Source organism: Loxodonta africana, chromosome 1 (assembly GCF_030014295.1).
Source record: "Loxodonta africana isolate mLoxAfr1 chromosome 1, mLoxAfr1.hap2, whole genome shotgun sequence".
NCBI lineage: Eukaryota > Metazoa > Chordata > Mammalia > Proboscidea > Elephantidae > Loxodonta > Loxodonta africana.
Window position 1 is genome coordinate 75,930,172 of NC_087342.1, and position 26,479 is coordinate 75,956,650.

Consider the following 26,479-nt stretch of genomic DNA (forward strand, 5'->3'; position numbering starts at 1 on the left):
ATTTTCAGATGTTCACACCCAGATGTTCGATTTTATGATTTACTGTTCAGAACACTCCTATATAGCAGGCTACGGTCTGCCCAGTCTACAATGAAGTCAGTGTTGGGAGTTGTAACTGCCAGAAGGTTACGGAGTGTCCAGCTCCAAAGACATATAACAACTGAACTACGCACACACCCGACAGCCATTACTTCCTGGACTTCAATGTTAGGACCAACTTCACTGTAGACCAGGCTTATAAAACCACTCACTGCAGTCAGTTGACTCTTAACAACCTTACAGGGCAGACCAGAATTGCCCCATACGGTTTCCAAGGTTGTAAATCTTTACAGAAGCAGACTGCCACACCTTTCTTTTGTGGAGCCGCTGATGGTTTTTTGTTTTTTTAATTTTTATTGTGGTTTAAGTGAAAGTTTACAAATCCAGTCAGTCTCTCATACAAAAATTTACATAAACCTTACTATATACTCCTAATTGTTCTCCCCCTAATGAGACAGCACACTCCTTCCCTCCACTCTCTATTACCGTGTTCATTAGACCAGCTTCTGACCCCCTCTGCTCTCTCATCTCCCCTGCAGACAGAAGGTGCCAACATAGTCTCATATGTCTACTTGATCAAAGAAACTCATTCTTCACCAGTATCATTTTCTATCCCATAGTACAGTCCGATCCCTGTCTGAAGAGTTGGCTTTGGGAATGTCTCCTGTCTTGGGCTAACAGAAGGTCTGGGGACCATGACCTCCAGGATCCTTCTAGTCTCAGTCAGACCATTAAGTCTGGTCTCTTTACAAGAATTTGCAGTGTGCATCTCACTGCTCTCCTGCTCCCTCAGAGGTTCTCTGTTGTGTTCCCTGTCAGGGCAGTCATGGGTTGTAGCCGGGCACCATCTAGTTCTTCTGGTCTCAGGCTGATGTAGTTTCTGGTTTATGTGGCCCCTTCTGTCTCTTGGGCTCATAATTACCTTGTGTCCTTGGTGTTCTTCACTCTCCTTTGATCCAGGTGGCTTGAGACCAATTGATGCATCTTAGATGGCCAATTGCTAGGGTTTAAGACCCCAGACGCCACTCTCCAAAGTGGGATACAGAATGTTTTCTTAATAGATTTTATTATGCCAATTGACTTATATGTCCCCTGAAACCATGGTCTCCAAACCTCTGCCCCCGCTATGCTGGCCTTCAAAGCATTCAATTTATTCAGGCAACATCTTTGCTTTTGGTTTAGTCCAGTTGTGCTGACCTCGCCTATATTGTGTGCTGTCTTTGCCTTCACCTAGAGTAGTTCTTATCTACTATCTAATTAGTGAATACCCTTCTCCCACCCTACCTCCCTCTCCCCTGCTACTAACCATCAAAGAATATTTTCTTCCCTGTATAAACTATTTCTCCAGTTTTTATAATGGTGGTCTTATATAATATTTGTCCTTTTGCAACTGACCAATTCCACTCAGCATAATGCCTTCCAGATTCCTCCATGTTATGAAAAGTTTCACATATTCATCATTGTTGTTCATAGATGTGTAGTATTCCACTGCATTAATGTACCATAATTTATTTATCCATTTATCCATTGCTGGACACCTTGGTTGCTTCCATCTTTTTGCTATTGTAAACAGTACTTCAATAAACATGGGTGTGCACATATCTGTTCATGTAAAGGCTCTTATTTCTCTAGAATATATTCCAAGGAGTGGGACTGCTGGATCATATGATAGTTTTATTTCCAGCTTTTTAAGGAAGAGCCCAAATCGATTTCCAAAGGAGCTGTACCATTTTACATCCCCACCAGCAGTGTATAAGTATTCCAATCTCTCCACAGTCTCTCCAACATTTAGTCTTTTGTTTTTTGGATTAATGCCAGCCTTGCTGGAGTGAGATGAAATCTCATTGTAGTCTTGATTTGCATTTCTCTAAAAAAAAAAAAATTTTCTTTTTTAATGGCTAATGATCGTGAGCATTTCCTCATGTTCTGTTAGCTACCTGAATGTCTTCTTTAGTTTAGTTGTCTATTCATATCTTTTGCCCATTTTTTAATTGGGTTGTCTTTTTCTAGTTGAGTTTTTGCAGTATCATGTAGATTTTAGAGATCAGGCGCTGATCAGAAACATCATAGCTAAAAACTTTTTCCCAGTCTGTAGGTAATCTTTTTACTCTTTTGGTGAAGTCTTTGGATGAGCATACTAGAATCTTTGGACGAGCATAGGTACTTGATTTTTAGGAGCTCCCAGTTATCTAGTTTCTCTTCTGCATTGTTAGTAATATTTTCGTATGGTGTTTATGCCATGTATTAGGGCTCCTAGCATGGTCCCTATTTTTCTACCGTGATCTTTATTATTTTAGATTTTATATTTAGCTCTTTGAGCCATTCTGATTCAGTTTTTGGGCATGGTGTGAGGTATGGGTCTTGTTTCCTTTTTTTGCAGATGGATATCCAGTTATGCAAGCACCATTTGTTAAACAGACTATCTTTTCCCCATTTAACTGACTGTGGGCCTTTGTAAAATATCAGCTGCTTGTATGTGGATGGATTTATGTCTAGATTCTCAATTCTGTTCCATTGGTCTATGTATCTGTTGTTGTACCAGTACCAGGCTGCTTTGACTGCTGTGGTAGTATAATAGGTTCTAAAATCAGGTAGAGTGAGGCCTCCCACTTTGTTCTTCTTTTTCAGTAATGTTTTACTTATCTGGAGCTTCTTTCCCTTCCATATGAAGTTGGTGATTTGATTTCCATCTCATTAAAAAATGTCATTGGAATTTGAATCAGAATTGCATCCTATCTATATATCGCTTTCGGTAGAATAGACATTTTTACAATGTTAAGTCTTCCTATCCATGAGCAACGTATGTTTTCCACTTATGTAGATCTCTTTTGGTTTCTTGCAATAGTGTCTTGTAGTTTTCTTTGTTATTGGTCTTTTACATCTCCAGTAAGATTATTCCTAAGTATTTTATCTTCTTGGGGGCTATTGTAAATGGTATTGATTTGGTGATTTCCTCCTCAATGTTCTTTTTGTTGATGTAGATGAATCCAACTGATTTTTGTATGTTTATCTTGTATCTTGATATTCTGCTGAACTCTTCTATTAGCTTCAGTAATTTTATTGAGGATTCTTTAGGGTTTTCTGTGTATAAGATCATGTTATCTGCAAATAGAGACACTTTTACTTCTTCCTTACCAGTCCGGATGCTGTTTATTTCTTTATCTAGCTTAATTGCTCTGGCTAGGTCCTCCAGCACAATGTTGAATGAGAGTGGTGATAAAGGGCATCCTTGTCTGGTTCCTGATCTCAAGGGGAATGCTTTCAGACTCTCTCCATTTAGGATCATGTTGGCGGTTGGCTTTGTATAAAAGCCCTTTACTTTGTTTAGGAATTTTCCTTCTATTCCTATTTTGCTGAGGGTTTTTTTTTTTTTTTTTATCATGAATGGGTGTTGAACTTTGTCAGAAGTCTTTTCTGCATCAATTGATAAAATCATGTGGTTCTTGTCTTTTTATTTATATGATGGATTACATTGATTGTTTTTCTAACGTTGAATCATTCCTGCATACCTGGTACGAATCCCACTTGGTCATGGTTTGGTCACGGTGAATTATTTTTTTGATAAGCTGTTGAATTCTATTGGCTAGAATTTTGATGAGGATTTTTGCATCTAAGTTCATGAGGGCTTTGGTCTGTAATTTTCTTTTTTTGTGGAGTCTTTACCTGGTTTTGGTATCAGGGTTATGCTTGCTTCATAGAATCGGTTTGGGAGTATTCTGTCCTTTTCTATGTTCTGAAATATGTTTAGTAGTAGTGGTGTTAACTCTTCTCTGAAAGCTTAGTAGAACTCTGCAGTGAAGCCATCTGGGCCAGGGCTTTTTTTTGTTGGGAGTGATTTGATTACCTTTTCAATCTCTTCTTTTGTTATGGGTCTATTTAGTTCTTCTACCTCTCTTTGTATTAGTTCAGGTAGGTAGTGTGTTTCTAGGAACTCATCCATTTCTTTTAGGTTTTCAAATTTGTTAGAGTACAATTTTTCATAGTAATCTGATATAATTCTTTTAATTTCAGTTGGGTCTGTTGTAACATCACCCACCTCATTTCTTAGTTCGGGTTATTTGCTTCCTCTCCTGTTTTTGTCCATTTGGCCAATGGTTTTTTTTTTTTTTTTATCAATTTTGTTATTTTTGTCAAAGAACCAGCTTTTGGTCTTGTTAACTCTTTCAACTGTTTTTCTGTTTTCTATTTCATTTAATTCTGCTCTAATTTTTATTATTTGCTTTCTTCTGGTGCCCGAGGGTTTCTTTTGTTGCTCTCTTTCTATTTGTTCAAGTTGTAGAGATAATTCTTTGATTTTGGCCCTTTCTTCTTTTTGGATGTGTGCATTTATTGATACAAATTGACCTCTGAGCACTGCTTTCACTGTGTTCCAAAGGTTCTGATAGGAAGCATTTTCATTCTCATTGGATTCTCTGAATTTCTTTATTCCATCCTTAATGTCTTCTATAACCTAGACTTTTTTTGAGCAGGGTATTGTTCAGTTTCCAAGTGTTTGATTTCTTTTCCCTGCCTTTTCTGTTACTGATTTCTACTTTTATGGCCTTACAGTCAGAGAACATGCTTTGTAATATTTCAATGTTGTGGATTCAGCTAAGGCTTGCTTTATGACATTATATGTGGTCTATTCTAGAAAATGTTCCATGTGCACTAGAAAAAGTATACTTGGCTCTTTTTGGGTGGAGTGTTCTGTATATGTCTATGAGGTCAAGTTGGTTGATTGTGGCATTTAGATCTTCTGTGTCTTTATTGAGCTCCTTTCTGCATGTCCTGTCCTTCACCAAAAGTAGTGTGTTGAAATACACTACTATAACTGTGGAACTGTCTATCTCGCTTTTCAATGCTGTTAGAGTTTTTTTTTTTTTTTAATGTATCTTGCAGCCCTGTCATTGGGTGCATAAATATTTAATATGGTTATATCCTCCTGGTATACTGTCCCTTTAACCATTATATAGTGACCTCTCTTGTCCTTTGTGGCATATTTAACTTTAAACTCTATTTTGTTGGAAATTAATACTGCCACTCCTGCTCTTTTTTGATTGTTGTTTGCTTCATATATTTTCTGCCATCCTTTGAGTTTTAGTTTGTTTGTGTCTCTAAGGTGTGTCTCTTGTAGGCAGCATATAGATGAATCATTTTTTTTTTTTTAATCCATTCTGCCACTCTGTCTCTTTATGGGTGCATTTAGTCCATTTACATTCAGCATAGTTTGGTATGAATTTAGTGTTGTCATTTTGATGTCTTTTTTTTGTGTGTTGTTGACAGTTTTTTTCTTATTTAATATTTTGTCCTGAGTAGTTTATATATTGTCTTTTCCTCTTAGTCATTGCTGTTGAATTTCTTTGAGTCTCTATTTTTTTCCTGTATCTTATTTTGATGAGTAGGATAGTTAGTCTCCTTTGTGGTTACCTTAATATTTACCCCTATTTTTCTAAGTTTAAACCTAACTTTTATTTATTTATATTGCTTTGTCTCCCTCTCCATATGAAAGATCTATGACTACATTTCTTAGTTCGCCTTTATTGTTTTAATGTTGTCTTCTTTTGCATAATAACATCGCTGTTTCCCTGTTTTGAGCATTTTTTTTTTATAGTGATTTATTTTTGTGATTTCTCTGGGTTGACCTCTGATTGCTCTACCCTGTGTTCTAGTCTTGGATTGATACCTGATATTATTGATCTTCTAACCAAAGAACCTCCTTTAGTATTTCTTGTAGTTTTGGCTTGTTTTTTACGAATTCTCTAAACTTCTGTTAATCTGGAAATATCCTAATTTCACCTTCATATTTGACAGACTGTTTTGCTGGATATATGACTCTTGGTTGGCAATTTTTTCCCTCTAGTGCTTTATATAAGTCATCCCCTTGCCTTCTTGCCTGCATGGTTTCTGCCGAGTAGTCCAAGTTTATTCTTATTGACTCTCCTTTGTAGGTGACTTTTTGTTTATCCCTAGCTGCTCTTATAATTCTCTCTTTATCTTTGGTTTTGGCAAGTTTGATTATAATATGTCTTGGTGACTTTTTTTTAACATCTACCTTATGTGGAGTTCAATGAGCATCTTCTATAGGTATCTTCTTATCTTTCACAATATCAGGGAAGTTTTTTGCCAACAAATCTTCAACAATTCTCTATTTTCTCTTGTCCCTCCCTGTTCTGGTACTCCAATCACTCATAGGTTATTTCTCTTGATAGAGTCCCACATGATTCTTAGGGTTTCTTCATTTTTTTTAATTCTTTTATCTGATTTTTCTTCAAATATATTGGTGCCAAGTGCTTTATCTTCAAGTTCACCAATTCTGCCTTCCACCTGCTCAATTCTGCTCCTCTGACTTTCTACTGAGTTGCCTAACTCTGTAATTTTATTGTTCATCTTCTGAATTTCTGATTGCTGTCTATGGATTCTTGCAGCTTATTAAATTTTTCCTTATGTTCTTGAATAACCTTTTTAATTTCTTCAACTACTTTATCTGTGTGTTCCTTGGCTTGTTTTGCATATTGCCTGGTCTCCTTCCTAATCTCGTTCCTGATGTCTTGAAGAGTTCTATATATTAATCTTTTAAATTCTAGGAAGGCACCTTCATCCAGAAGATCCACTGAGTCTTTGTTTTGAGAGCTTATTGAGGCTATAATGGTGTTTCTTTATGTGACTTGATATTGACTGTTGTCTCCAAGCCATCTATTAGTTATTGCATTAGTTTATGTTTGCTTACTGTATCCTAGCTTATTGCTTTGTTTTGTTTTGATATGTCCAAACGAGTTGCTTGAGTGAGCTAGCTTGATTATTTTTGCCTTTGAAGCTTTGACGTCCTCTGACCAGAAGGTTAGAGGTGTTATCAGGTATATCAGTCTAGGACTCCATTCACTTTTCTTGTATGAATTCAGCTCAGGTGTCCAGGTAGCTTATCATCAAATGTGTGCTACAGGTTCTGTCCTACAGTCTTAGAGGGGCAGGGGTGATTGGTGAAGGTACTGGTACCTGGTTGCAGCAGGGGGTCACACTCTGAACAAGGCAGGGGGCTTACAACCATCCTCCGAGCACCTGTGGGGAAAGCATGTCCCTGTTTCCTAGAGCGTACAGGTGGGTGGGTTCTGTAGGTGGATCATGGGCACCCAATGCTTTTGGTTGTAAGGATTGGGAGGTACCAGTTATCCCTGGACCCCTGTCATGGATGGCTGCGTGACCTGAGTGAAGCCAACAGTCCTTAGCCCCCTGATGTGGGTAGGTGACAACCCTGTTTAATAGGCAAAAAAAAAGGCAAAAAGGTATCAAATATCAAATACCCACCTCTTCACCGCACAGCTGAAACAGCTGCAGTCTGCCAACAAGGGCCTATTCTCCTGAAATAGGTCCACACAGGTCCATGCGGGGGGAAAGGTATTCAAAGTCCACGTACCATTTATGGCTGGAGAGGAGCCGCTTCTGTCCTGAGCTCCCCTGGTTAGTGGAGCTGGCAAATTATCTTTTCCCCCAATTGTGAATTTATTCCTACTCCAAGGCAGGAGGATGGCTCCAGGTACTCAACAAGGCCTATCTCAGGCACAGGGAAATGAACAGCCACTGAAGCCAGCTTTGGGGCTGGGGACGCAGTGAAATATACGCAAATACTTAGCTTTTGCTGAGAGCGCCGTTCTTCTCTGGTTCCGTAGGAGTGAGTAGGCTGTGCAGCTGACTGCTTCTTCCTGAGGAAACTGCAGCCAAACACTACTACCAGCCCACCACAGCCGCTCCCAGGAATGGTGCCTGAGGGATCCCGGTGATTCAGGTCCAGCAACTCCTCTCTGCTTCTGAACCGTCTCTCCCTCCCCCTGCTGCTCAGTCTTTTTTCTAACTTTGCCTTTGATGTTCAGGGCTCCTGGCTTGTCGTAAAAATAATCACTTCACTTATTTTTTCGGGTCTTTGTTGTAAGAGGGATCGCAGGAACCTTCTGGCTATTCTGCCATCTTGGCCCCGCCCTCACGGGGTTTTTGAACCACTGACCTTTAGGTTAGCCATGAAGCACTTTAACCACTGCACCAGCAAGGCTCTAGTAGGCCAGGCCTACAAAAAAAAGCATCATCTTATTCAGTGTTCTTTTCCATAAGAAATGCCAGTTGTTAATTTGAAGGCAAGCTGTTCAAGTCTCCCTAATTGTAACACCTGCACTGCTTATACTCCAAACAGTATGTCTAGCAAAAGAAGTCATGCCACTGAAAGTTCTAATCCAAAAAAGGTGAGGAAGACTCTAGACATGAATATAAATATGAAGAGCACTAACGCCTCTGATAATGGAAAGTCAGCAAAAACACCACGTGAGAAAAGACGGTCTCATTTGACTGCTTTGACAATCATTAAGGATTAAAATAGGATTCTGGAGGCAGTTAAAGGCACAACTGGTATAAAACCAACAACTTTAACAAAGAAGAGGTAAGGGCCAATCCATGAAATGGAGAAGCTGTTGATGATTTGGTAAAAGACTAAATCCAGAGGAGGGTTGCTATGAGTTCACTGACGATTCAAATGAAACCACACAGCCTTTTCGAAAACCTGAAGGAACAGCAAGGCTACCGTGAGTACTCTAATGCCAGCAAGAGCTGGTTTCATCGCTTCAAAAGCAGATTTGGCTTACATAACATGCATGTAACTGGAGAAGCAGGAAGTGCCAATGTGGAACAGCTCATGGATCACAAAGAAGGGGAATTGACAGATCAGGGCTTAATGGATTTTGAAGAGGAAAGTAATGCTGAAGAAGAGAGAAATAATGAGGAAGAGAAAGAGAGAAGTTGTCAAAAAATTTTACAGTGAAAGGATTAGCTGAAGTTTTTTCTAAACTAAATCAGGGACTTCAGTTGCTTGAAAACACAGACCCAAATGGTGATCACTTTAATAGTCAATAGGCAGATTTGGAAAGCAGTGAATTGTTACCAAGAAATACATGAACAAAAAAGGAAAGAAACATACAGATAACTCTCACTAATTTTCTGACTAAAGATGCCATCCCATTCCCCAGGATCATCTAGGTGACCCAGAACCTTCCAAAAGTGGAGTTATTACTGCAACTGACAAAATGCCAATGCTGTCCAACTCTTTTTCATCATTAAATTTTTTATGATTTGTGTATTTTTTTATGTATGTATGTATTAAAATATATCTGTGAGTTTATATGTAATGCTTCCAACCCTCAAAGACAATTAAAGATCAGATTTACAAAGATACTGATAATAAAAGGCAATAATAATGAAAACTAAAAAAAAAAAATATAAGGGATTGAATTTACATTGGAGCTGACTTAGGACAGAGGCGCTGGAACAGAACCCCATCATTAAGTCAGTGACCACCTGTAATTCGTATCAGAAAGATCTGGAATATTGCCAAGTATTTAGAAACTAGATAACACACTTCTAAATAACCCATGAGTCAAAAAAGAAATCAAAAGAGAAATTAGAAAGTATTTTGACCTAAGTGAAAATGAATACAAAACATTTTATGGGATGCTATCAAAGCTGTACTTAAGAAGAAATTCATAGCACTAAATAACTCTATTTGAAAAGAAGGGTTTCAAATCAGTGATTTCAGCTTCCACCTACGAAACTAAAAGAACAAATTAAATCCCCAGTAAGATGAAAGGAAATAATACAGGGCAGAAATCAGTGAGCTAGAAAACAAAAAACAGTAGAGAAAATCAATGAAACCAAAATCTGTGATAAACTTCTAGACAGATGGCCAGGAAAAAAGAGAGAAGACACAAATTACCAATATCAAGAAAGAAAGAAACTCTACAGATTCTACAGACATTGAAAGTACAAAAAGGGACTGTTATGAATAACATTATGGCAATCAATATGACAAACAAAATGGACCAATTTCTTAAAGGACATAAAGTAACCAGCCCACCCAAAAAAAAAATAATAATAATAACCTGAAATGTCAGAAATCAATTTAAAAAATTGAATTTGTAATCAAAAACCTAACAAAAAGTTCAGGCCCTAGAGCTTTACCAGTCCACTCTACCAAGCATATAAGGAAGAAATAATGCCAAATCTACTCAACTTTTCCAGAACACTGAAGAGCAAATAATACTTCCAAACTCATTCAATGAGGCCAGCATTACCTTGATACCAAAACCAAAGGCATCATAAAAAAAAAAAAAGAAACCAAAAAAGCACAATACAGTTGCTTTTGAGTTGATTCCAACTCATGGAGATGCAATATGTTTCAAAGTAGAACTGGGCTCCACAGGGTTTTCAATGGCTGTGATTTTTCAAAGTAGATTGCCACGACTTTCTTTCCAGGTGCCTCTGGGTGGATTTGAACCGCCAACCTTTTGGTTAGTAGATGAGCACTTAACCATTTGCACCACTCAGGGACCCATACGAAAAGAAAACTACGGACTAATATTACTCATGAACCAAGATGTAAAACTCTAATAAAAATTTTACCAAATCAAACCCAACAATATGTGAAAAGGGTAACACATCCTGACTAAGTGGAGTTTATCTCAGGAATACAAGGTTGATTCAATATTTAAAAACCAATCCATGCATTGCTTAAGTGGTGAAAAATTAATAACAACATATCAATATTGGTTCTTCAATCATAACAAGTATACCACACTAATGCAAGATGTTAATAACAGGAGAAACAATGTGCACAGGGGAGCAAGGGTGTATGGGAATTCTCAATACCTTCTGTACGAGTTTTCTCTAAACCTAAAACTGCTCTAAAAAATAAAGTGTATTTAATAATGATAAAAAACAACAGTGAAGTCACAAAACATCTCACAACATGGATGAATCTGGAGGACATTATGCTGAGCGAAATAAGCTAATCACAAAAGGACAGATATTGTATGAGACTGCTCTTACAAAAAGTCATGAAAAGATTTACACACAGAAACATTATTTGATGGTTACCAGGGATTTTTCTTTTTTTTTACCAGGGATGGGAGGGGGAGCGAGGGAGAACTAGATAGTAAAAAATACATGTTAATATTGGTGAAGGGAAAGACAATACACAATATGGGGGAAGTCAGCACAAGGGGATCAAGACAAAGGAAGACAATGAGAGGTACCCAGGAATAAAGGGCAACCAAATACCATAACATATACAATCCTGCAACAACAGTAATAACACACAATAATTTACAAAAAGTATACATAGTTAGATATGTATGTTAAATAAGTATGGGAAGTCATGGAAATATACCTGTGTGCTTATATAGGTTTGGCTGTTGATATTTCAACATACATACATGTATGTACAGCACATATATTCATATATATAACAGATCACATAGGGGGCACAGTTATGGAAACTCCCTAGACATAACCAAACACCTCGCAGGACTGTGCTACCGGGCTTGAAGGCTAAGGACCACAGTCTTGGGAGTCTTCTAGACCAATTGGCATAACACAGTTCATAAAGACAATGTTCTGCATCCTAGTCTGGTAAATAGCATCTGGGGTTTTAAAAGCTTGCAAGCAGCCATCTATAAGCAATTACTGGTCTCTTTTTGTTTTTTCCCCTCTGGAGCAAAGGAGAATGAAGAAAACCAAAGACTAAAGGAAGCAATTAGTCCAAGGGCCCACATGAGCCTCCTCTAATCTGGGGCCAGAAGAACTAGATGGTACCCAGCTACCACTACCAACCACTCTGACCTGGACCACAATAGGAGGTCCCAGTTAGAATGGGTGGAAAATGTAGAACAAAACTCAAATTCATACAAAAAGACCAGATCTGCTGGTATGATAGAGACTGGAGGAATACCTGAGACTATTGCCCTAAGACAACTTTCTAATTGGAAACTGAAGATACTCCTAGAGGCCACCTCTCAGCCAAATAATAGTCTGGCATATAAAACAAACAGTAACACCCTTGAGAAATGTACTCCTTAGAATAATCAACTGTATTGGATCAAAAGGGCAGAGTTTGCTCAAAAGCAAAGATGAGACAGCAGGGAGGGGCAGGGAGACTGGACCAGTGGAAACAGGGAACCTAGTGGGGAAATGGGGAGAGTGCTGACACAACGCAAGGACTGCAACCAATCTCACAGAACAATTTATGTATGAAATATTGATGGGAAAAGTAATTTGCTATGTAAACTTTCACCTAAAGCACAATAAAATATTCCAAAAATTTAGAAAAAATAATAAAGTATATCATAAAAAAATACGTGCAGTTTATTGTCACATTATACTTCAATAAAAAAATTAAGTGATACAAAAAGTACTTGAGCTGAAAGTGGGAAGAAATGGGACCATTTCTTTGTCAAAATTGTGGACAGGACGCAGGCAAGGAGAAAAAAGTTTAAGAAGCAGCCTGATTAAAGAAGGGTTTGAGGCTGATTATAGCTGTTGAAGAAACTATTAACACTTTTTTGTCTAAGTTCTCAATCAGTTATTGGATTTTCCTAAAACCTTATCATGTTGCTTTCCTCTTCAAAAACCATTACTGGTTCACAAATGGCCCACAGGATAAAGCCATCAACTTCTCATCTAGACATCCAAGGCCTTTCCTATTCTAACCTCATTCAACCATTTGGTTACAACTGCCAAAATAAACCACCTCCTCCAAATTTTTCTGAATCCTGCATAACATTTATTTGTGAACCTTTGCTCATAATCTTCTCCATATCCAGAATTCCTCCCCCTACCATGCTTCACTTGTTCAAATATCCAAATGTCATCTACCTTTGAGAGGCGGTACATCTTCTCGTTAGTGATACGTACTACATACAATGTTGCACGACATAATTTGCTAATGTTACAATTAGCAACCTCCAAAGACAGTCAAAGATCGGATTAATAAAGACACTGATAATAAAAAGCAATAATAATGAAAATTTAAAAAATTAAAAAATAACACTGAGGTATTCGACTTACATCAGAACCAACTTACGACAGAATCATCGAAATGGAACCTCATTGTAAGTCGGGACTACCTGTACTCATTTCACCTTTCTTATATTTACCTGTTTTGTTTTTTAGTAGTCATTTTAGTCTATACAAGTAAGGGATCAAATTTTGTACCTCTTTTTTTGTCTCACATCCCTGGAGCATGGCAAGATAGTAAGCAAGAGGTAAGTGATAGATGTGTTAAGTTAAAGCTGGAGAGGCAGAGCTAGGAAGGAGGCCACTGGGGAGATAAGAGCTCAGAATGTATTGCCAATATTCGTTTTTAGACAAACATTCTCCAAGGCAAACAAAGAATACACAATCCCACCCTAAGAATTAAAATGGTATTTCAGGAAATTCCAACTTACCTGAAAACTGGCTGATGAAAGTAGAGGGGTCAGTCCTCCTTTATCTGTATGCCCCCCTTGGAGAAGGGCAGAGTCTGAAGAAGACAGATCTAGAGGAAGAAGAAGCCGCAATGAATCCTGTCCAGCTTAGCTGCTCCCAGCAATCCATAAAATCCACTTACTTTTCTATTTGAAAATAACAGAAACTATACCATTTCCTTTAATATTAAGTGAGGGAAAATGTTTCTGCTACCTTCTACATATAAAATACGATGAAATCATCAGATTACTTTCTAAGAGTCTTCATTTAAAAAAAAAAAAAACTCAAAATCAAACCCACTGCAGTTGAGTCTATTCCGATTCATAGCAACCCTATAGGACAGAGTAGAACTGCCCCACAGAGTTTCCAAGGAGCGCCTGGTGGATTCAAACTGCCAACCCTTTGGTGAGCAGCCATAGCTCTTAACCACTATGCCACTAGGATTTCCTAGGCCCTATGAAAATGTGCTCTTAATGCAAATTAAATATCACAATGACATATACTACGCACCCACCAGAATGGCTAAAATTAAACAGACATTGTCAATACTAACTGCTGGCAAGAATGCAGTGCAACTGTAACTTTTGTACACTGCTGTGGAGGTGCAAATTTATCAACCACTTGGGAAAACTGATTGATAGTATATACTATAAAGCTAAACATATGCCTACCCTATGACTCATCAATTCTACTCCTGTATCTACACCCATAGAAATGAGTGCTTACATCCACCAAAAGACTTGTACAAGAATGGTCGTAACAAGTTTATTTATACCATCCCAATACTGGAAACAACCCAAATGCCCTTCAACAAGAGAATGGATAAAGAAACTGTGGTATATTCATACAATGGAATATTACTCCATAATAAAAAAGAGCAAGCTATTCACTTACCTAACAACATGGATTCATTTCATAAGCATAATATTGAGCAAAATAAGCCAGGCACAAAAGAATATATATGACTTCATTTACATGAAATTCAAAAACAGACTAAACTGATCTATGGTGATGGAATTTAGAATAGTGGTTACATGTAGTGGAGTTACTGACTGGTTATGGCACAAGGGAGCTTCCTGGGGCATTAGAAACATTCTAAACTTGGTGTGAGTGGTGGTTACAATGGTATACCCATATATAAAAATTCATTGATGTCTCAGTTATCTAGTGCTGCTATAACAGAAATACCACAAGTGGATAGCTTCAACAAAGAGTTTATTCTCACAGTCTAGTAGGCTAGAAGTCCAAAATCAGGGCATCAGCTTCAGGGGAAGGCTTTCTTTGTTGGCTCTGGAGGTAGGTCCTGTCATCGACCTTCCCCTGGACTAAGAGCTTCTCTGTGCAAGAACCCTGGTTCAAAGGACACACTCTGCTCTCAACACTGCTTTCTTGGTTGTATGTGGTCCACACTCTCTGCTTGCTTCCCTTGCCTTTTATCTCTTGTAAGATAAAAGGTGGTGCAGGCTGTGGGAAACTCCCTTTACATTGGATCAGGGATGTGACCTTAGTAAGGGTGTTACAATCCCACCCTAATCCTCTTTAACATAAAATTACAATCACAAAATGGAGAACCACCACATAATACTGGGAGTCACAGCCTAACCAAGTTGACATATATTTTTGAGGGACACAATTCAATCCATGACAATTAATTCACTTAACATTTACACACTTTACTGTATATAATTCATACCTCAACAAACAAAACCACATTTTGCTCTTGGAGAAGTCTATTCACAGAGTATTGGTTGACAGGAAAGCACAATTCTCAGAATGATTTCCCTGGTAACTACCCAGAACCCAGTGCCGTGAAGTCGATTCCTTGGCGTAGTGGTTAAGTGCTACGGCTGCTAACCAAAGGGTCAGCAGTTTGAATCCACCAGGCGCTCCTTGGAAACTCTATGGGGCAGTTCTACTCTGTCCTATAGGGTCGCTATGAGGTGCCCTGCTGACTAGATGTATATAATCACGTAAGTCTCTTGTCTTTTCCAAGCTTCAATTTCCTCATCTTGAAAGTGTGGTGACATATACCTGACAAATATAACTTTCAAAACTCTCCTGAGGAGGAAATGATGATGGAGCAAACCAAACTAGGTGTACCTGTTTCCACAAAGAAGTAAATAGGAAGAATTTTCTCCCTTTTGAGATTTGATGTATGCCAAAAGGCTAGAAGAGGAAGATGTTTCTGGACATAATACCTGAATGAGAGTCAGGCAGTATGAAACAGAAAGACTAATAATGCAGCAAGAGATACTTGGTAAAACTCAAGGAAAAAAAGGGAGGGAAAGGATCAAGGATACTTATCGTCACAGATACCCATATACTAACGCATGAAGTAGGGGCAATAAACCAAGTGAACTTACACCTGAACAAAAGGAGGAAAACACAATCTCTTAGGTATTACCAAGGTTTATTGAAACAGAAGTCATAACTGGAATAAGACCATCAGACTATATACTATTTGCCATCAAGTGAACTGCGACTCATGGCGACCCCATGCGTGTTAGGGTAGAACTGTGTGCCATAGGGTTTTCAATGGCTGATTTTTCAGCCGTAGATCACTAGACCTTTCCACCAAAGTACCTCCAGATGGATACAAACCTCCAACCTTTCACTTAGCAGTGAAATAACTGTTTGCACCATCCAGGGACTCCATCGAGCTATATAACTTTAAAAAAAAAAAAAAGGATTAATTGTAAGGACATTGGGGAGCTTGAAGAATAATAAGAAAAGCTGAACAACCAGAAATAGACAGAACCTAGGTCATCTCAGAGGATCTAGGTTGGACCATTAATGGGCAGCCTCTTTCGGATGCCACCGTCAGGTGGGTCTACCACCACCACCACGAGTTGCTGTAGAGTCAATTTTGGGACCCCATGTGAGTCCGATCTGATTTTATTCCCAAAATTCAAATTCTATAGAGATTCCAATGGCCTAGTGTGGGTTTTCTGACCACGCCTTGGTTAAAAGAGGGCTGGGTATAACTTACTTTAAATGATCTGACAGAAACAGATGGACTAATTGAATCCAGTGCAATAATCTTGAGAATGAAACCTGATGAAAACTGTAGATAAGTCAAAAGGAAGAGGAAAAAAAAAAAAAAAAGCAGCACCATGTTGTAAAAATGGTGTGTGGACAGCAGACCTTATTTAACTTCATGAGGGGAAGAAGAGAGGATCAAGGTCAGTATCAGCCCAAGGCCGTGTGAGGTGAAGGTCGGACATACCTCCTCTCTCCAACCTTTGTACCAATTCTGACACCACCCATCTCTCACACAGCACTCTCTACTTCTCTGCTGGGCTCGATAATTTATTGCAATGGCCACACAGAACTCATAGATCATACAGTTATGGGGTTTATTAGGCAAGTACCAGGTTACAACTCAGAATCAGGATCGATAGGCTACAACTGAGGATCAGAATCAGGAAGCACATAGGCAAAGTCTCCCTTCTTGAGTGCAGGACGGCTCTCTCAGCTCCTCTCAGCTGTGCAGGGCTCTTCTCGGCCCCCTCAGGACAGACCTCCTCTCTCAGCTCTTGGCCTCTGCCCTGTTCAGGCAAGTGTTACATACCTCTTTTAGCGTTGCCAACAAGTGCCCGGAGGCACCCCACTCGGCAAGGAACCTCCTGCCTGAAGATGCTCAGCTCTCTTGCTCTGTGAGTCAGCACGCCCACTGTAGCTGCATGGTCTCCCGCAGGTCTCCTGGTTCTGCTGCCACTGATTCTCACCATCTCATGCTGTCTCTGGTGTTAGAGTTCTGTCTCCTGGGTCTAGGAGGTTCTCAGCACAGGGACCCCAAGTCCAAAGGACGTGCTCCGCTCCTGTCTCTTATTCTTGATGGTAGTGAGCCCCTCCCTCCTCCCCCAGCCTCTGGGATGGCTCATTTTAAGCCTAGCTGGATGGCAAAACTGATCAAAAACCCCTTATTAGGGTTCCATATACTTTATTTGCATGGTCCCACTCCCACAAGGGTTCCATGCACCTTATTTGCATTATTAGCAAGTTGTCCAATCCCATTGGTGGGCCACCAGCACCTTATTTACACAGTTCCACCCAATCATTTTGTGGAAGTTACAAGACTATGAATGACTAGAAGGGCCATATTAAGTAATTCACTGTACCAAAATGCTGACAGCAGCACGCCATGGGCTGCTTAGGCAAGTGGGGTGACGGATAACATGGAGGAAAGCTAGAGTGGTCAAGGTGGTTTCAACTGTCTGGATAGGTTTGGAAATCTCATTTTATAAAAAGTGTTAATCAAGAAATTCTTGATTTATCTTCTTAATGGTCTCATGTCTCAGAAAACAGAGCAATAAAGGGAACTAATATTCTCAATTTTGAACAGTAGGAAAAACTGTTTTGTGGCAGAAATCTTGAGTAATAAATGAAGATGTTATCTTGGAGTTTTTAATAGTGAAAGAAAATGTTGCACATGGACAGATATACACCCAAAACTTTAAGAAAACAGAATCAAAAGATGTCTCAGGTAAGATGCTAAGTAACAGAAACCAACAGAACGAATAACTGAACCAGTTACAGAAGCCAACTAAGTGCCTGGCACATAGTAAGCACTCAGTAAATGTTAGCAAGTATTATCATGATTACAAAGGACATAGGCTCAAAAATAATAATAATAATAAAATCATGTTCTTATTTCTTAATTGCAGCTGATTTGTAATAAATGTTGATAATGTTGAAAAATAAGGACATAGGCTCAAGAAGATTAGTTCTAACTCTAGAGCTGTGAAAGATACCAAAGAAAAAGCAAAGACATTTAATGAAACTATTTTGGCTCATTTAGGAACTGAGAATCAAAAAGAATATTTATAAAATATGAGAGAGGCAAAGAATTTGAGGACAAATATTAAGTATAATTCAAACATAAATGCATAATATGTATAATGTTGAGGCATCTAATGATGTTATTTTTAACACTAAAAAGAAAGGGGGGGACAGTTTGCTAATATGTTAAATCATACCTAACTGTCTAACCATACCTAAAGAATGTAAAGGCAATGCCAATGCAGCGGGAAGTCTATAGTGACATATCCCAGGGCTCTGTCTATACCCTGATCTGTTTAATGACATGTAGGGAGAAACAGACAGAATACTCATCAAATCTGCTGGCTACACAAAGTTGGAAAGACGAGTTGAAACACTGAATAGCTAAATTAGGATTCAAAATTATTCTGACAGGCTGGAACACTTTGCCAAAAAATTCAACAAGCATAAATGTGAAGTACTCACATTAAGGATAAAAACAACCCCATTACACAAGCATGGTGTAAATCTAGTTCACTGCAGTTTACATAAAAAATGATCTACCATTTGCAGTACAATATTGCTGGGTTTTACAAAGCATATACAATCTGACACTAATCAGTAGAAGTATAATTCAAATAGAAAAAAGAAATACATCATACCTTTGGATATTTTTCAAAGTTTACCTAAAGAACTACATTTATTTTAGGTGCTGCATTTTAAGAGGAATGCTGGTAAACAGGAGAGTTTCCAGAGAATAAGTCCAGATATCATATCACATGAAGACCCATCAAAGGAAGATAGGCTATTTTGCTTAGAAAAGAATTTGTGAGGAGGAGTTGTAACAGCTCAATTCACATATCTGAAAGTCAGCAATGTGAAAGAAAGAGCAGACAGTGTCTTTCACTTTGGGGACAGAACTAAGGTCAGCACAGAAGTTACTGAGGCAGGCACTTCTGCCAAATATAAAGAAATAAAGAGCGCCAACAAGAGAATTAAAAAAAAAAAAAAAAAAAAAACCTGTTGCCAGTGAGTTTGAGTTCAATGCTACACTTCTCAGGCATAAGCTTGACAGAGGCCATCTGCCAAGGATATTTTTTAAAAACTGATTCTTGCATTGAAGGGATGGTTACCAAGATTTTCTCTGACTGCAAGATTACCATTCTAATATTTAATAGATTGAAGTCAGGTGGGGTTCGCAGACATTCTATACCGTCGCTTTTTTTAATTAACTCTTCCTCCACGTGTCTATGAGTCTCTCCCTATAATGTAATTGTTTCCTTTATTCTCTAAGCATACTGCTCTCTCCTACCACTTACTCCTCTCCTCAAGTATTTCATTCCCCCGTCATGACCGTTCTCTTGACTCCATCACCCCGCTCCCCCTACCCCCAGTTATTCCCACTACCTTCCATCTCAGGAGCTCATCCTGTTCCTCTGGAACATGGACAACCGTTTCCCAGACAGCGTCCCCTCCAGCTGGGATCTCGGACTGGGGCTCAGAGGTCCAGCTCTCCTTGCAGGAGAGTCCGAGCCCGTACATACGCTGAGGTTGGCTACCCTAAAAGACACAGGGTGGAATTAGCAGCATCCGTCACACAATCACACCTCAGAGTCTTGCAGAGTGGCCAAGAGGTCCCGGACAAGGGAAGTGACCCGAATGAGCACTGGACAAGAATGTGGCGCTCCCACTGAACAAAAATAGAATGGAGATCGAGCAAGCAAAGTTCAGGCCAGGTTAAAAAAAAAAAAAACCTTGGTGCCCACCCTAGATTCTGGTCAGAGGCGCCCACGGGACCTAGCCTGGTCTCTCGGTGCACACTTTCCGGGCTCACATCCCCGCGGGTTCGAATACAGGAAGACACACCTGTTGCGAAGAGGAAAAGCTAGGAGATGGACCAGCCCGGCGTGGCCCAGCTCCGGTCCTCCCTCAAGACCGGAACAAAAGAACAAAGCCCTCCAAGGGATCAGGGCGCGCCCGGCAAAGGCTGAGGTAGGCGAGGGGCTTCCCTGTCCAGAACTCTAGCTCTCCCTCGCAGAGGCCGCTAGACACTAATCCGGAAGGGTTACGTCACGCGCCCAGGGGACCGGCCGTTGCCATGGTGCTACCCGTCCCCCCCCCCCCGCCACCACCACCCTGTAAGCTCTACCCACGCACTCCAACTCCGAGTCCGGAAGCACTGGGGCGGTGTGAAGGCAGCCAAGGTTGCTGGACTTCCCGGGTGCCCACCTCTTTTCACGCCCGCAGCCGGCTTCAACAGCCACTTCCGGTCGGGCCGACAGCGACCCGCCCCCGCACGCAGGCTGTATTTGACCGCGCCTCGCGGACACGCAGAACTACTATTCCCAGAATCCTCCAGGACGACGTTTCTAGATTCCATTTTCCAGAGGCCCTAGCGGGCCTGCGCTTTTACGTTGCGCGGTTCCTGCGTTCTACGCGCCAGTTTTCAGATCATACGTGTGTCAGGTGTAGGTATGCGTTAGCGCGGTGACCTTCAAGCTTTTCTACCGGGACTGGTTGCAAGAAATACGTATTTACATACACATAGTTTAAAGACCGAAACAAGCGTTTCACGAAACAATATTTACCATTACCATGTATCTTGCATTCTATTTTGTGTTCTATTCCTTTGTCGTTTTAAAAATGCTTGTCATACGAATGATCTTAGGTGAAAAGAAGGACAACACACAGTACAGGGAAAATCAGCACAACTGAACTGAACCAAAATCCAAGAAGTTTCCTTACTACAACAAAACACTTTGAGGGACAGAGTAGCAGAGGAGGGATCTGGGGACCATGGTTTCAGGGGGACATATAGGTCTACTGGCATAACAAAGTTCATTAAGAAAATATTCTGCATGCCACTTTGGTGAGTGGCATCTGGGGTCTTAAAAGCTAGCAAGCGGCCATCTAAGTTGCATCAGTTGGTCCCAATCCACCTGGAGCAAAGGAGAATGAGTAACACCAAAGCCACAAGGAAAATATGAGCCCAAGAGACATGAAAGGCCATATAAACGAGAGACTCCATCAGCCCGAGACCAGAGGAACTAGATGGTGCCTGGCTACCACCAATGACTGCCCTACCAGGGAATAAAACAGACAGTCCCTGATGGAGCAGAAGAAAAGTGGGGTGCAGAACTCAAATTCTAGTACAAATACCAGACTTAATGATCTGACGGAGACTGGAGGGACCCCAGAAGACATGGTCCAGGACTTTCTGTTAGCCCAAAACTAAAATCATTCCCCAAACCAATTCTTCAGGCAAAGATTAGATTGGACTATAAGACGTAAAATGATACGCATGAGGAGTATGCTTCATAGTTCAAGTAGATACATGAGACTAAATGGGCGGCTCCTGTCTGGAGGCAAGATGAGCAGGCAGAAAGGGACAGGAGCTGGTTGAAAGGACACAGGAAATATGGGGTGGAAAGGAGGAGTGTGCTGTCACATTATAGGGAAAGCACCTAGGGTCACACAACAATGTGTGTATAAATTTTGTATGAGAAACTAACTTGAACTGTAAACTTTCACTTAAAGCACAATAAAAATGAAAAAAAAATTCCCATCATGACCCATTAAATAGTTGTAGGTGTTTATATTTTTAAACTGAGGCCCATGCACTTTGTTGTGCTTCTGTGTGTCCCATCCCCAGCATTTGGATAGAGATGCTAAGGTCAAGTCGTCGCTCAGCTTGTACACTTGGCCGAAACGCTACACCTGGAAATCCTAACACTGGATATATGAAAAACAAAGTTATAGTCAAGGGACAAAGGACAACATTTAGAAGTCTCAGCAGATTTCAGAAAAAAATCTAATGTAGTAACTAGAAAAGAATTTCATGAAACAATTTGGTATACTCAGTATATTGCAAGAAGACCTGGCCTGCATGGAACGGGAACAGAAAGCTGTGAGAGAAGAGGCTGAAATAACAAGTCCTTAGATGAAAAGGGGGTAATGAGATTAAGAACACATACACCTAACCTAATAGCAAACATATTTAAAATGAAGCAACATAATTAAAGTCATTCTTGAGAAGAACTAAATTGTTGCTGTGGGAAATTGAATCATTATATATAAGATATTCTTTTAGATCTCACCATGATTCAAAAGAAAAAGACGAATAGAATAGAATAAGACAAAGTAAATGGATAAACTATAGTACATACACACAATGGAATATAATGAAACGATAAAGAATAACAAATCCATGAAACATCTCACAACATGGAGGAATTTGGAGGACATTATGCTGAATGAAATAAGCCAGTCACAAAAGGACAACTATCGTATGAGACCACTATTACAAAGCACAAGAAAAACTACACACACACAAAAAAAACAAGTTTTTGTTAGTTACCAGGGAAGGGAGGGGGAGAGAGGGCAAATTACTAAATAGGTAGAAGGCACATGGTAATATTGGTGAAGAGAAAAGTAATACATATGGGAGAAATCAGCACAGCATGACAAAGGCAAAGGCAGACTCTGAAAGGAACACAAGAACAAAGGGCAACTACAGCAATTACTATAACATAGACAATCTGGCAACAACAATATTAATAAACTATAATTTATGAAGGTATAAGGTAGATGGGTATGCTAAAGAGGTGTGAGAGGGTGTAAGGGAGCACAGTCACCTGCAGATATAGGTGGCTGCGGGCCTCACTACATACATAGTTGTAGATCTTGCATGTATACAGACAATAGAACACACAAGAGGCACAGTCATGGAAACTTCTTATGCACAACCAAGCGCCTCCTGGGATGCAAATACTAGGCTTGAAGGGTAATTACCATAGACTCGGGACATCTATGTCAATTGCCATAACATAGTGCATAAAAACAATGTTCTACACCCTACTTTGGTGAGTAGTATCTGGGATCTTAAAAGCTATTGAGCGGCCATCTGAGATACAACTAGATGTGTCTTCCCATCCGGAGTAAACAGGAGTGAAGAAAACCAAAGACTGAAAGGATCATTTAGTCCAAAGGACTAATAGACCACACGCACCCCAGCCTACCTGACCCCAAGACCAGAAGAAATAAACGGTGCCTGGCTACCACCACTGACCACTCTGACTGGATTCACAATAGAAGGTCTTGGACAGAGCGGGAGAAAAATCAAATTCATAAAAAAAAGATCAGACTTACTGGCCTAATAGAGACTGGAGGAATCCATGTAACTATAGCCCTTAGACACCCCTCTGACATGGAACTGCAGCCATTTGCAGATCACCTTCCAGCCAAGGAACCGACAGGTCTGTAAAATAAAGAATAACACACTAAAAGAACGTGCTCCATAAAGCAACCATACGAGACCAAAATGACATTTGCCCAAATGCAAAGATGAGAAGGCAGGAAAGTGTAGGGAAACCAGATGAAAGGGAACAGGGAACCCAGGACAGAAATGGGGAGAGTGTTGATACAGTGTGGGGATTGCAACCAACGTCATGGAAGGAACACTTTTTGTACAATTTGTTGAGTGAGAAACTAATTTATTCTGTAAACTTTTACTTACAACGCAATAAAATATTTAAAAAGACAGAAAGTGATAAATGCAAAGGACAAAGGATGGAAAGCCAACATGTAGGTAACTGGTACTCACTAAGGAGCGGCGTAGTGGTTACGAGCCACGGCTGTTAACAAAGGGATCAACGGTTCGAATCCGCCAGGCGCTCCTTGGAAACTATGGGGCATTTCTTCTCCGTCCTCTAGGGCTATTATAAATTGGAATCGATTCAACCGCATTGGGTTTGGTTTGGTTTGGGTTTTAAGAAGAAGCCAGATAAAATTAGCTATCTCTTAACAATTTCTACGTACCAGGTAGTATTTTAAGTGCTTTACATATATTAATATATCTAATTCTCAAAACAACTTTATGAAGTTACTTCAAGGTTATTATTCTTACTTTACCAAAAAAAGGAAGCTGAAGCACAGATAGATTAATTTGCCCAATTACAGGACTATGCACCCAAACGCTCAGGCAAGAGTGGGTTAACTAGTAAGCAACGTATGCACAGGCTTAAGGAAGGCAACCAAAAAAAAAAAAAAAAAAACCAAACCCAGTGCCGTCCAGTGGATTCCGACTCATAGCGACCCTATAGGGCAGAGTAGAACTGCCCCGTAGAGTTTCCAAGGAGCGCCGGGAGGATTCAAACTGCTAACCCTAGCCATTACGCCACCAGGGTTTCCTAGTAGTAAAAAAAAAAAAAAAAAAAAATGGGTTTAATTGTGTTTCTTTACTAATCTGTAGTGAACAATTTCACGTGGGATTGTGCGCTGCAGATTAGTAAACACAAGTAAATCCACGCCTACCTCGATTATTGGGTAAACCGTCCCTGGCCCAGAAAAACACTGTGCCTGGCAGCCCTGGACGCTAAAATGGAATTAAGAAGGGGAAAAGAAAACATACAGTGTTGGTAAATTTAGTGAAAATGAGCTCCTGCCTTGGCCAAAATTCAAGCTAGAATCTTCCTTTTGGAAGGTAGCAGGTGGGGGAGGGGGAGAGAAACTCAGGAACTACTTATAAAATTCGTTCTTAACCTGACTGCAGTGTGGAAGCGCACCGTAAATTGCAAAGTATTGTGTAAACACCCTGGGATTGATGGTGCAGGCCTAGGTGGTAGCGACACCAGGGCTAGGGGAGGCAAGTGAGCTTCTCTGCATCGTTTTCTTGACGCTCCACCTGGGACACAAATAAGCGTTAATAATTCCTTCCCTGAAACCCAGGAACCTCAATGCCTGGAATTTTCAAAACAAAAGCAGTAGTATAAGGCCTAAAGACCCACTTAAATTGTGAGGAAACACTGTTGTTGATACAGCGAACGTCGAGTCCTACTCACAGCAAGCCAATATGACAGAACAGAACTGCCCTACAGGGTTTCAAAAGAACGGCTGGTAGATCAAACTGCGACTTCTTGGTTAATAACCGAGCTCTATAACCATCGAGCCACCAAGGCTCTCAGTAGTTGAAGAGAGGAGGATGGTCTTCTTTACCAAACTCGCCCTTCACCTGAGAGTTTCTATCTAACTCGCAGAGTACGTTCTATTACGCACGAGGCCTTTCTGACCTTTATTTAAAAAAAAAAAAAAAGGCAAAAAACACGCTTTATGATGTCAGGAGACAAAATTTCCTTTTATGGACCTGAAAAGAGTTGGAATTACGTATGTAGTCGTGGCCGAGTGGTTAAGGCGATGGACTAGAAATCCATTGGGGTTTCCCCGCGCAGGTTCGATTCCTGCCGACTACGGGCATTTTTCCTCTTCCTGGGGCTCGTACAAACCACCTGGAACGTCTGGCTTAGAAAGAAACAAGGGTAAAACTCGGTCTTAATTGTCTAGGGGAGGGAGAAACTACTCTCTCTATCGCTTCCTCCCTTTTTTTCACAAATAGGCTTGCCTCCATAGAGCCCAGACCAATTTTATTTTCCCTTTTCGAAATGCAACTATCTGCCCCGCCTCTGCATTTCTTGTGTTCTAAACCTGGCTTGAAACCTCTGTGGAGTCAACTGGCGCCCCTTTCAGAGTCTGGCGACTATGTTCTATGTTCGCTAGGAGACTGAGAAACCAGAGTTACAAGCGTTCTATGGGAACAGGTGCACCACCATGAAAGATAGCGAGGGCTTTTTTTTTTTTTTTTTTAATTTTACGGCTCTCAGAAAGCACCCTACCGACTGTCCCACCGCGCTGGCCTGTTCCGAAGGATAAGGGATGGATTACAGTGGACTGAGGGCTGGGCGCGGACACTCTCGGCTCAGATACAGAGTCGCGCTGTTGTGTGGGCGGTATGGGCCTCGCGTGCTTGCAGAGTGACTGGACGCAGGACAAGAGTGACTCACTTCAGGAGGATTTCTTAAAAGTAGACTCCTCGTCACTTCCTCGTTAGTATAGTGGTGAGTATCCCCGCCTGTCACGCGGGAGACCGGGGTTCGATTCCCCGACGGGGAGGATATTGAGGTTTTTTTTCTTTTTTTTTTTTTTTTTTCTTTGTTTGTTTGTAAAAAAAAAAAAATAAATCCTCCCGGTGGATATCATCTCTATTCTTGTGATCAAATATTACACCCTTCTGGCGAATGGCATGTCTATTCTTGTGATCAGGTAATACATTCTTCCTTCCTTGAATGCATTTTCTTCAAAGAAATAGAGTGATCACTGACAAAACGATGAGCTGTAGAAATCACGAGAATCAGTAGTACAAACAGAAAATAGTAACTCTACAGCGGAAAAACCTGGCAGCTACTACCACCTTAACCAAGTAGCTGAAGTTAACATCACCAGTAGTGGGACAAATAAACGTTATGTACCTCATGATGTAATGTACTGAGAAGGGCACAACATATCTTTTGTGATATTCCTGACAAAAATGCCTAATATGAATCCGATCAGAGGAAACACCAGACAAACCCAAACTGAGGAACATTCTACAAAA

General features: G+C 40.2%; 1 protein-coding gene and 2 non-coding genes across 7 annotated transcripts in view; 2 read left to right on the forward strand and 1 right to left on the reverse strand.

The window, feature by feature from the left end:
- ZNF184 (zinc finger protein 184) overlaps positions 1–20,343 on the reverse strand; it is a 34,280-nt gene extending 13,937 nt beyond the window's left edge. For 2 of the 5 annotated variants that reach the window (XM_064282130.1, XM_010600681.3), the window contains exons 1-3: positions 19,921–20,163; positions 19,462–19,614; positions 13,275–13,363 (exon numbers count right to left, since the gene is read on the reverse strand). In XM_064282130.1, coding sequence (XP_064138200.1) covers positions 13,275–13,363; positions 19,462–19,468 — 96 coding nt within the window. In that variant the 5' untranslated portion in view covers positions 19,469–19,614; positions 19,921–20,163. Of the gene's footprint in view, positions 1–13,274; positions 13,364–19,461; positions 19,615–19,820; positions 20,164–20,211 lie in introns of those variants that run through there. The other 3 variants (XM_064282123.1, XM_064282118.1, XM_023540258.2) reach the window with 3 other exon arrangements.
- A 4,876-nt stretch (positions 20,344–25,219) lies between these two features.
- TRNAS-AGA (transfer RNA serine (anticodon AGA)) lies at positions 25,220–25,301 on the forward strand. Its single transcript has one exon. It is a non-coding gene; the product is annotated as a tRNA-Ser (tRNA).
- Positions 25,302–25,926: 625 nt separating this feature from the next.
- Positions 25,927–25,998, forward strand: TRNAD-GUC (transfer RNA aspartic acid (anticodon GUC)). The gene has a single exon. It is a non-coding gene; the product is annotated as a tRNA-Asp (tRNA).
- The last annotated feature ends 481 nt before the right edge of the window (positions 25,999–26,479 follow it).